General features: G+C 40.4%; 1 protein-coding gene across 1 annotated transcript in view; it reads left to right on the top strand.

The window, feature by feature from the left end:
• The window catches only part of CHCHD2 (coiled-coil-helix-coiled-coil-helix domain containing 2), a 48,994-nt gene extending 37,223 nt beyond the window's left edge, over window positions 1-11,771 (top strand). The window contains exon 4 of the mRNA XM_053707450.1: window positions 11,467-11,771. Within this exon, the coding sequence (XP_053563425.1) occupies window positions 11,467-11,477 (11 nt within the window). The 3' untranslated portion in view covers window positions 11,478-11,771. The remainder of the gene's footprint in view (window positions 1-11,466) is intronic.
• Window positions 11,772-12,032: the final 261 nt, after the last annotated feature.

The following is a 12,032-nucleotide window of genomic DNA, read 5'->3' as shown; positions in this document are numbered from 1 at the left end:
CTGGACAGCAGGAGGAGGTAAAGAGCACCACAGCAGAGCTGTTAACGGGACACTCAAGTCAAAATTAAACTTCACGATTCAGATACAGCATGCAATTTTAAACAACTTTCCAATTTACTTCCATTAACCAAATGTGCATAGTCTTTTTAGATTTACACTTTGAGTCACCAACTCCTACTGAGCATGGGCAAGAATTAACAGCATATACGTATATGCATTTGTGATTGGCTGATGGATGTCACATTTGAAGTTCAGACTAAGTGCTATTGTATTGTCTTATCATGCATTTGTTGATTATGCAAATGTACAGTGTTGACTGGTCCTTTAAGTGTCACTTCCCTTACCCATAACCCCCAGTCATTATTTGCCTCTATGATCGAGAGGATGGCAAAGATGAGTGTCTGAGAAGATTTAATCCTTTAATGGGTACTTTTCCCTGCAAGCAAGGATTGGGGCTATTCTGTGTCCATGTCAATCTCTTTAGTAAGAGTAAGGGTGGCTTTTAGCAGTTAGAAGGCGGCGAGGTGGTCCTTGCTTTATTACTAATAACAATGCTACCCCTTTATAGAAAACCAGAGTTGGTTACTCTGTTTTTTCTTTTTCTACAGGTCAATGTCCGAAGTGGAGAAATCGGTCACACCTAAGAAGCTATTCTCTGCCTGACAGCCACTTTCACAGGTAAGTGCTTTCCCTTCTAGGTTAGAAGGTACCAGCACTCTAAAGTGTTAATAAAACAAGGATTTCTGAGGATCTTACTTCAGGGGAAATTTGTCTATATAAGGACCTATTCATTTAAAAAAGGGCAGATCTTGGAGGCACTGCAGAGATTTTATGAGGCTGACAAAGAATGGACTTAGGATATAACGTTGTGTTATACGTTTGCCTGGGATCTGTTATAATTGGGACAACTATAGATTCCTCCTGTACAGTTATGAGAGGTGTTATAGTTCAGCGGTTTTTGAACTTTAATAGGAGAATTTTTTAGAAAGATTTGGTCTTTACTGATATGATTGTTTCTGCTATATCTGTGTGAAACAAAAGGAGTTATTTTGCGCCATTTTCAGTTGGTGGTCACATGACCGCTCTCCACTCTTCCTCTATCCGGCTTCTGTGTCAGACTGGCGTTTTGCAGCGGTAGATATTACGGTCTCCTGTTTCATCTGCAGCTAGAAAAGAGTTCAAGATTCCTTAGTGAGACTTTCTCTGCTGGTCCAAGGAGCAGTATAGCATGCCCCTCAGCAGAGCCTGAGGTTTATGGTGCTAGTTTTTATTTTTATTTTTGGTTTTCCAATTTTAAGTTCTATAGCTAAAAGTAGAGCCTTTGTCTGGGATCCTAAGAGTTCTAGTTTGTTTTACTTTTCTTGCAAACTTCAATTTTGTGTTTTGTTAAGGACACCAATGAAAGTTTTAATCTTGTGAGTTGACAAATGTTTGTTTTGCTTGGAGGCTCAGGTAGTTCCATCTGTGCAGCTTTGCTCCTCTTGTTTAAATAAGACTTTATTATTTAAAGATGATATTTCTCCCTCAGATCCTTTTGTCTCTCAGGATAATGTTGTCCAAGCTATGCCTCACCTTTCCCCTCAAACGTACCAATCTTTTACAGTTTCTCATGCAGTGTCCTGCGGTTCCTCTCAACAACCTCCGGCAGGTGATTTTTTATTTATTTTTTTTAGCTGGGGATTTTGCTGCGCAAATAACTTCTGCAGTTTCTGCAGCCTTATCAGCTTTTCCTGTTACTGGTAAGTGTAAGAAGAAATCTAAAAATATTTCTGTTTTGTAGCGGTTCTGACTCTTGTGTTAGTCAGCCTATCTACATTGTCTGAAGAGGAAACCTCCATAGCTTCTGAGGGCGAGATCTCGAGACTGACTCTATATTGGAAAATTCTAAAGATTCAGAGGAGGTTCATTTTAGATTTAAGCTAGAACACCTCCAGTTACTTTTAAACCTGTTTTTAAAGTTTCCTGTTGCTGACTCTCTCTACATGACTCGTGGCGCACAGTGCCCAAGGTAGAGGGAGTGCTATCTACTCTAGCCAAGAGAACTACTATTCCTATTGAGGATAGTTCTTTCAAGGATTTCATGGATAAGAAGCTAGAGGCTTATTTAAAAAAGATGTACATTCATCAGGGATTACAGTGGCAACCAGTTGCAAGCATTGCCACGGTTGCGGGGGCAGCATCTTATTGGTGTGATGACTTGTCTGACCTGATTTCAGAAGAGACTACTTTAGAAGAGATCCAGGATAGGATCAAGGCTCTTAAGCTGGCCAATACTTTTATCTGTGATGCCAACATGCAAGTGGTTAGACTGGGAGCCAAGATTTCTAGCCTTGCTGTTCTAGATAGCAGGGCTCTGTGATTAAAATCATGGTCTGCAGATGTATCTTCCAAGTCCTAACTCCTGTCTTTACCTTTATAAGGGCAAGACTTTATTTGGTCCTGGCCTTGCAGAGATCCTTTCCAAAATTATGGGAGGAAAGAGATCTTTCCTACCTCAGGACAAGAAGAATAGATCTAAGGGTTGACACAATTTTTCGTTCCTTTCCTAACTTCAAAGGAAAGAAGTCTTCCCGCTCCTCTTCCAAGCCAGAGCAATCCAGGACCTCACGGAGGTCTAGTCAGCCTTAGAATAAAGGGAAGCAAACCAAAGTCGCCTTCCTCTAAATCGGCATGAAGGGACTGCCCCTGATCAAGTGGGGGCAGGCCTTCCTTTTTTTCGGCAGGCTTGGATAAGCGATGTCCCAAATCCTTGGGCCTTGGCCATAGTATCCCAGGGTTACAGAATAGGATTCAAGTCTTGCCCCCCCCAGGGGCAGATTTATCCTGTCAAGGTTATCTGCAAACCAGGTAAAGCAAGAGGCTTTCTTATACTGCGTTAAGGACCTATCTTCCCTGGGAGTGATTGTTCCAGTTCCCTTAGAGGAACAGGGTCAAGGATTCTATTCAATTCTTTTTGTGGTCCCCAAAAAGGAGGCAACTTTCCGTCCCTTCCTAGACCTAAAGTGTCAACAAATTCCTCAGGGTTCTGTCCTTCAAAATGGAAACTATTCGTTCCATTTTTCCCTTGGTCCAAGAGGGTCAGTTCATGACGACCATAGATCTGAAGGATGCATATTTTCATGTTTCCATTCACAGGGAACATTTCCAGTTTCTAAGCTTTGCGTTTCTGGACAAGCCTTTCCAGTTTTTTTGCCCTTCCTTTCGGCCTTGCTACGGCTTCCAGAATATTCACAAAGGTTCTAGGGGCCCTTTTGGCAGTCGTCAGATCTCAAGGAATAGCGGTAGCGCCTTACTTGGATGACATCTTGGTTCAGGCGTCATCTTTTCAACTAGCAAGATCTCATACAGAGATGTTGTCTATTCTACGTTCCCACGGGTGGAAAGTGAATCTGGAAAAGAGTTCCCTAGTTCCAGACACAAGGGTGTGTTTCTTGGGAACAATTCTAGATTTTCTATCCATGAAACTTTTTCTGATGGATGTCGGTAAATCCAAACTTCTTGCTTTTTGCCTTTCATTTCGGTCTTCTATCCGTCCATCAGTGGCTCAATGCATGGAGGTGATTGGTCTGATGTTTGCTTCCATGGACATCATTCCCTTTGCTCCGTTCCATCTGAGACCTCTGCAGTTATGCCCCCCCCCCCTTTGGGTACATGCTTCCCTAGACCTTCTTGGGTGATTGTGACCACGGACGCCAGCCTGTTAGGCTGTGGGGGCAGTTTGGGGTTCCCTAAAAGCTCAGGGCCTTTGAACTCAAGGAGTCCTCTCTTCCCATAAACATATTGGAGTTGAGAGCAATTTTCAATGCCTTGACAGCTTGGCCTCAACTAGCCTTGGTCTGATTTATCAGATTTCAATCGGACAACATCATCTTGGTGACTTACATCAACCACCAGGGAGGAACTTTGAGTTCCTTAGCAATGAAGGTGACCTGCATTCTTCAGTGGGCAGAATCTCACGATTGTCTGCCATCTGGGAAGCGGATTTTCTGAGCAGGCAGACCTTTCATCCCGGGGAGTGGGCTCTTGATCTGGAGATCTTCTCAATGATAACCCTCAGGTGGGGGGTTCCGGAGTTGGAGTTGGATCTGATAGCGTTGCGTCAAAACACCAAACTTCCAAAGTAGCCGTTCTAATAGATGCTCTGGCGGTTCCTTGGAACTTCGGTTTCCTCCGTTTGCTTTCCATCCATGAGTCATTGCTCGTATCAAACAGGAGAAAGCATCTGTGATTCTAATAGCTCCTGTCTGGCCTCGCAGGGTCTGGTTTGCGGATCTAGTGAAGATGTCATCTCTTCCAACTTGGAGGTTACCTCTGAGGAATGACCTTCTACTTAAAGGTACATTAAACCCAAATTTTCTCTTTCATGATTCAGATAGAGAATACAATTCTCTTGATATTCCTTCCTAAAAAGCATATCTATATAGGCTCAGTAGATTCTGATTGGTGGCTGCACATATTTGCCTCATGTGATTGGCTCACCCTTGTGCATTGCTATTTCTTTAACAAAGGATATTTAAATATTGAAACAAATTAGATAATAGACGTAAATTGGAATTTTGTTTAAAATTATATTTTCTGTCTGAATCATGAAAGAAAATGTTTGGGTTTAAGGGTCCCTTTCTCCTCCCAAATCTGGGTTCTCTGAAGCTGACTGCTTGGAGTTTGAACGCCTAGTTTTGGCTAGGCATGGCTTCTCTGAAAAGATCATTGATACCATGCTTGTTACTCGCAAGATTTACCATAAAGTATGGCGCAAATACCTTTTTATTGGTGTGAATCGAAGGGTTTCTCTTGGAGCAAGGTAAGGGTACCCAGAATTTTGTCTTAATGAGGGCCTGGAGAAGGGTTTCAGTCATTACTCTGAAGGGTCAGACTTCTGTACTCTCTATTCTTTTGCACAAAAGTCTGGCAGATCTGCCAGATGTCTAATCTTTTGTTCAGGCTCTGTCAGAATCAGGCCAGTGTTTAAACCTGTTGTTCCTCCTTGGAGTAAAAGTTTTGCAGCAGGCGGCTCCATTTCAGCCGATGCATTCTGTTGATATTAGATTATCTTGGAAGGTTTTGTTTCTTCTGCTCGCAGAGTTTCTGGGGTTTCGACTTACCTTATTTTTCATGGGGATAAGGCGGTCCTTCGTACTAAGCTGGGATTTCTTCATAAGGTAGTGTCGGATCGCAATATTAATCACTAAATTGTTGTGGCTTCTTTCCGTCCCAGTCCTCCTTTCCAGAAGGAACGTCTTTTGCATGACTTGGATGTTGTGCGTGCTCTAAAATTTTATCTTCAAGCAACTTTTCGGCAATCTTCTGCCCTGTTTGTTGTTTTCTCTGGTAAGCGTAAAGCCACTTCTACTACACTTTCTCTCTGGAAGTGTTATCCGGTTAGCTTGAGACAGCTGGACAACAGCCTCCTAAGAGAAATACGGCTCATTCCACTAGGGCTGTCTCCTCTTCCTGCGCTTTCAATAATGAAGCTTCTGTTGAGCAAATTTGCAAGGCGGCAAAATGGTCTTCTGCATACCTTTTCCAAATTCTACAAATTTTATACTTTTGCCTCGGCTGATGCTTCCTTTGGGAGAAAGGTTCTTCAAGCGGTGGTGCCTTCTGTTTAGGCCTGTCTTCTCCCTCCCTTTCATTCTGTGTCCTCTAGCTTGGTTATTCCCACTAGTAATTGGAATGAATTGTGGACTCTCCATGCCATGGAGACTCCATGACCCGCCCTTATTTAAATTTAAGATGCCAAATTTTTTTTGTACAAACCTCAGGCACCTCTATACCCTTATCATCTTTTTCCATTTCCCTTTGGCCGAATGACTGGGGGTTATCGCTAAGTGACACTTCACAGCTTTGCTGGGGTGCTCTTTGCCACCACCTGCTGGCCAGGAGTTGAATATCCCACTAGTAATTGGAATGAATCGTGGACTCTCCATGCCCGGAAAGAGAGAAATTTATCAGGTAAACATAAATTTTGTTTTTCATTGCTTCACTAGATATATTCAACTACCTCCCAGTAGTGCATTTTTGCTCCTTCAACAAAAGATACCAAGAGAATAAAGTAAATTAGATAGAAGTAAATATGAAAGTTATTTAAAACTGAATGCTCTATGTAAATTATGAAAGGGAAAAATAGTTTCTTGTTCCTTTATTAGTATTAAAAGCTTCATAGTATTAAAAGCTTCATATGTTTGTAAAATTATTTTTTTTTTAGTTATTTTTACTATGACTTTTTTTTTTTACCAGCTTTACAACGCCAACCTCCAAAAATTAGTTTCGAATTTATACCTCCACCTAGTGGCAGTACTAGAGTAAAATGTTTCTAAAAAAGAATGAAATGACTAGACCTGCCTTTTTAAAAAAAAAAAAAAAAATATGCACATAGCATTTGATGGTACATAAGAGCTAGAAGGTCCAGAATCTACCAATATTTCCTGTTCAAGTGTATGCTTCATTCCTATAATAGTTATAATCTGTTTACATTGGCGTTTAAAGGTTCTATAATAAAAGTACCTTTTTTGCAAATGTACATTTTATGCTGTATATGTGAATGGCTTTCAAACAGCAATTTAAACAAGTATAACTAATAAAGATTTAACTTTTTAGGGAGAAAATACAGGGAGTGCAGAATTATTAGGCAAATGAGTATTTTGACCACATCATCCTCTTTATGCATGTTGTCTTACTCCAAGCTGTATAGGCTCGAAAGCCTACTACCAATTAAGCATAATAGGTGATGTGCATCTCTGTAATGAGAAGGGGTGTGGTCTAATGACATCAACACCCTATATCAGGTGTGCATAATTATTAGGCAACTTCCTTTCCTTTGGCAAAATGGGTCAAAAGAAGGACTTGACAGGCTCAGAAAAGTCAAAAATAGTGAGATATCTTGCAGAGGGATGCAGCACTCTTAAAATTGCAAAGCTTCTGAAGCGTGATCATCGAACAATCAAGCGTTTCATTCAAAATAGTCAACAGGGTCGCAAGAAGCGTGTGGAAAAAACATAATTTATGCTTACCTGATAAATTCCTTTCTTCTGTAGTGTGATCAGTCCACGGGTCATCATTACTTCTGGGATATTACTCCTCCCCAACAGGAAGTGCAAGAGGATTCACCCAGCAGAGCTGCATATAGCTCCTCCCCCCTACGTCACTCCCAGTCATTCGACCAAGGACCAACGAGAAAGGAGAAGCCAAGGGTGAAGTGGTGACTGGAGTATAATTTAAAAAATATTTACCTGCCTTAAAAAAACAGGGCGGGCCGTGGACTGATCACACTACAGAAGAAAGGAATTTATCAGGTAAGCATAAATTATGTTTTCTTCTGTTAAGTGTGATCAGTCCACGGGTCATCATTACTTCTGGGATACCAATACCAAAGCAAAAGTACATGGATGACGGGAGGGATAGGCAGGCTCTTTATACAGAAGGAACCACTGCCTGAAGAACCTTTCTCCCAAAAATAGCCTCCGAGGAAGCAAAAGTGTCAAATTTGTAAAATTTGGAAAAAGTATGAAGCGAAGACCAAGTTGCAGCCTTGCAAATCTGTTCAACAGAGGCCTCATTCTTAAAGGCCCAAGTGGAAGCCACAGCTCTAGTAGAATGAGCTGTAATTCTTTCAGGAGGCTGCTGTCCAGCAGTCTCATAGGCTAAACGAATTATGCTACGAAGCCAGAAAGAAAGAGAGGTAGCAGAAGCCTTTTGACCTCTCCTCTGACCAGAGTAAACGACAAACAGGGAAGACGTTTGTCGAAATTCCTTAGTTGCCTGCAAGTAAAACTTTAGGGCACGAACTACATCCAGATTGTGCAGAAGACGTTCCTTCTTCGAAGAAGGATTTGGACACAAAGAAGGAACAACAATCTCTTGATTGATATTCCTGTTAGTGACTACCTTAGGTAAGAACCCAGGTTTAGTACGCAGAACTACCTTATCCGAATGAAAAATCAAATAAGGAGAATCACAATGTAAGGCTGATAACTCAGACTCTTCGAGCCGAGGAAATAGCCATTAAAAATAGAACTTTCCAAGATAACAACTTTATATCAATGGAATGAAGGGGTTCAAACGGAACGCCTTGTAAAATGTTAAGAACAAGGTTTAAACTCCATGGCGGAGCAACAGTTTTAAACACAGGCTTAATCCTGGCCAAAGCCTGACAAAAAGCCTGAACGTCTGGAACTTCTGACAGACGTTTGTGCAACAGAATGGACAGAGCCGAGATCTGTCCCTTTAATGAACTAGCAGATAAACCCTTTTCTAAACCTTCTTGTAGAAAAGACAATATCCTAGGAATCCTAACCTTACTCCAAGAGTAACCTTTGGATTCGCACCAATATATGTATTTACGCCATATCTTATGGTAAATCCTTCTGGTAACAGGCTTCCTAGCCTGTATTAGGGTATCAATAACTGACTCAGAAAAACCACGTTTTGATAAAATCAAGCGTTCAATTTCCAAGCAGTCAGCTTCAGAGAAGTTAGATTTCAGTTATAGCATCAATCCTTTGGGTGCAAGAGAATGACTGGGAGTGACGTAGGGGGGAGGAGCTATATGCAGCTCTGCTGGGTGAATCCTCTTGCACTTCCTGTTGGGGAGGAGTAATATCCCAGAAGTAATGATGACCCGTGGACTGATCACACTTAACAGAAGAAACAAAGGCGCAAAATAACTGCCCATGAACTGAGAAAAGTCAAGCGTGCAGCTGCCAAGATGCCACTTGCCACTAGTTTGGCCATATTTCAGAGCTGCAACATCACTGGAGTGCCCAAAAGCACAAGGTGTGCAATACTCAGAGACATGGCCAAGGTAAGAAAGGCTGAAAGACGATCACCACTGAACAAGACACACAAGCTGAAATGTCAAGACTGGGCCAAGAAATATCTCAAGACTGATTTTTCTAAGGTTTTATGGACTGATGAAATGAGAGTGAGTCTTGATGGGCCAGATGGATGGGCCCGTGGCTGGATTGGTAAAGGGCAGAGAGCTCCAGTCCGACTCAGACACCAGCAAGGTGGAGGTGGAGTACTGGTTTGGGCTGGTATCATCAAAGATGAGCTTGTGGGGCCTTTTTGGGTTGAGGATGGAGTCAAGCTCAACTCCCAGTCCTACTGCCAGTTTCTGGAAGACACCTTCTTCAAGCAGTGGTACAGGAAGAAGTCTGCATCCTTCAAGAAAACAACATGATTTTCATGCAGGACAATGCTCCATCACAGGCATCCAAGTACTCCACAGCGTGGCTGGCAAGAAAGGGTATAAAAGAAGAAAATCTAATGACATGGCCTCCTTGTTCACCTGATCTGAACCCCATTGAGAACCTGTGGTCCATCATCAAATGTGAGATTTACAAGGAGGGAAAACAGTACACCTCTCTGAACAGTGTCTGGGAGGCTGTGGTTGCTGCTGCACGCAATGTTGATGGTGAACAGATCAAAACACTGACAGAATCCATGGATGGCAGGCTTTTGAGTGTCCTTGCAAAGAAAGGTGGCTATATTGGTCACTGATTTGTTTTTGTTTTGTTTTTGAATGTCAGAAATGTATATTTGTGAATGTTGAGATGTTATATTGGTTTCACTGGTAAAAATAAATAATTGAAATGGGTATATATTTGTTTTTTGTTAAGTTGCCTAATAATTATGCACAGTAATAGTCACCTGCACACACAGATATCCCCCTAAAATAGCTATAACTAAAAACAAACTAAAAACTACTTCCAAAACTATTCAGCTTTGATATTAATGAGTTTTTTGGGTTCATTGAGAACATGGTTGTTCAATAATAAAATTAATCCTCAAAAATACAACTTGCCTAATAATTCTGCACTCCCTGTAGTACATTGCGTCATAGCTCCATGGCGACAAGTGGGGGAGGCAAGCTAATTGCCTAGGCGACTAAGAAATGTCTTTGCCAAAGAAATAAGAAATAAGGAATCCTGTCTGCATTGCAGACCTGCATAAACTTGGCTTTTTCTTTTGTGAGAACTGCAGCATTAGATTCCATTTATTTCTTAAACAAATCTTACTAAATGCTGTTATCACTATTGAAAAATATAGCTCTGCACAACTACACGGATGTTTTTAAAGCTATGTAAACGTTCAAACTCTTGGCATTTGTGCTCTGATTCAGGAAGCTAAGGGATAAAAAAAAATTAAACCAATATGTGAGAGGAGTCAGTGAGTGTATACAGCTTTACTTATAGCCCCCATCCCATACAAAATTATACAGAACATCTACCAACACAACATTGAAAAAAGTTTTCCTAAACTGGAACAAGTTTTGCAAACCGCCACCTTAATAGTTGATTTTGGAAGTGGGCAGACAGTACTTTGATCTTTGCTTTTTCTATTTTAAGAGCTGCAGCATTTTTAACTTTGTTTAGAAAAAAAGAAAAGGAATACACTGCTGTTGCTCCCCAGCACACAACTATACTGACTGCACTTGTATCTGCTCAGGTTATGAGCTGTGGACCAAAAGGAGGCTTGCTTGTTGTCTAGGAAATGGCTGAGCCATGTACTTGATTCAGAGAACAGCTCCTCTGTTGATTGGTGCAGTTTCTTCGCCTTGAGACCCTTAAAGGGACATTGTATCCAATGTTTTTCTTTTGTAATTCAGAAAGAGCATGCGATTTTAAGCAACTTTCTAATTTACTCCTATTATCAATTTTTCTTCCTTCTCTTGCTATCATTATTTGAAAAAGAAGGCATCTAAGCTTTTTTTTGGTTTCAGTACTCTGGACAGCACTTTTTTATTGGTGGATGGATTTATCCACCAATCAGCAAGGACAACCCAGGTTCACCAAAAATGGGCCGGCTTCTAAACTTACATTCTTGCATTTCAAATAAAGATACCAAGAGAATGAAGAACATTTGATAATAGGAGTAAATTAGAAAGTTGCTTAAAATTTCATGCTCAATCTGAATCACGAAAGAAAATTTTTGGGTACAGTGTCCCTTTAAGGGTGATTAGCCGTGCTTTACAAGTACCCCATACATACATACATACATACATACATACATACATACATACATACATACATACAACTGCTCACAGCCTCTGAATCCTGCTGCAGGCTCTAGAAATGTGGCACATAGTTGTGATGGGCGTATGACTGCTATATGGTCGTACGTATTGAACATTTAAAGCTGAAATTCTGAGGGCACTGAAAAGGTTCAGCATTTGAAGTTTAAATAACTCTAAAACACCATAAATGAAGATGCCTATTGTTAAAATATGCATGACAATTGTAAGTTTTAAACATTTTGTTTCCAAAATGACTAAGTCCCTTTAAACTTACTGGATAACACATTTGTACACAATCTCTGGGACTGTTTAATCACTGGCTAAGTAAAGCGCCCATGGCTACAGTGGTAGGTAGTGGTCTGTCTCTACAAGGTTCCTTGCTCAGGACAGACATGTGATTCATGTTAAAAATCTGTTTATACTTAATTTTGTTTTACTTTTATTTTCTTTAGGTTTACAGTAAAAATTTGCTTCCAGAATACAAGGAGAATTTGCAAGTTTTTTTTGGATGAACTGTTTGAACAATTGGAAAACCTGACCGAAGACATTTAATCTGAATTAAATAGTGGATCATATTGTTGAAACTATACGTTTAAAAAAAAAAAAAAAAAACCCCTTTTATGCTAACAATGAATTAGATATGGTAAAAATACAGAAGATTGAGAAAACAGGAAGATGTACAAATTAATATTTAAAACTCTGTCCTTCAATTATCATTTGTATTTTATTTTATTAAATTTGTCTGTGATACCAGGAATCATTGTTTTTTTTTTCCCCCACCTCTTTTTGTATTTTTTATTGGTTGAATTGGAAGTATATTAACATACTTTAATGAAACTGCCTAAAATCACAAGAATGGATTTAGCATTAAAGGGACATAAAAAAAATTATGCTCATCTACTAAATTATTTTCTTTCCTGGCAGGGAGAGTCCATGAATTCATTCATTACTGTTGGGAATTAAATACCTGACCACCAGGAGGAGGCAAAGACACCTCAGCCAAAGCTATAAGTATCTC

Source organism: Bombina bombina, chromosome 3, assembly GCF_027579735.1.
Source record: "Bombina bombina isolate aBomBom1 chromosome 3, aBomBom1.pri, whole genome shotgun sequence".
Taxonomy (NCBI): Eukaryota; Metazoa; Chordata; class Amphibia; order Anura; family Bombinatoridae; genus Bombina; species Bombina bombina.
Note: the sequence above shows the minus strand (reverse complement) of the source record. Positions and strands in the feature narration are given on the sequence as shown.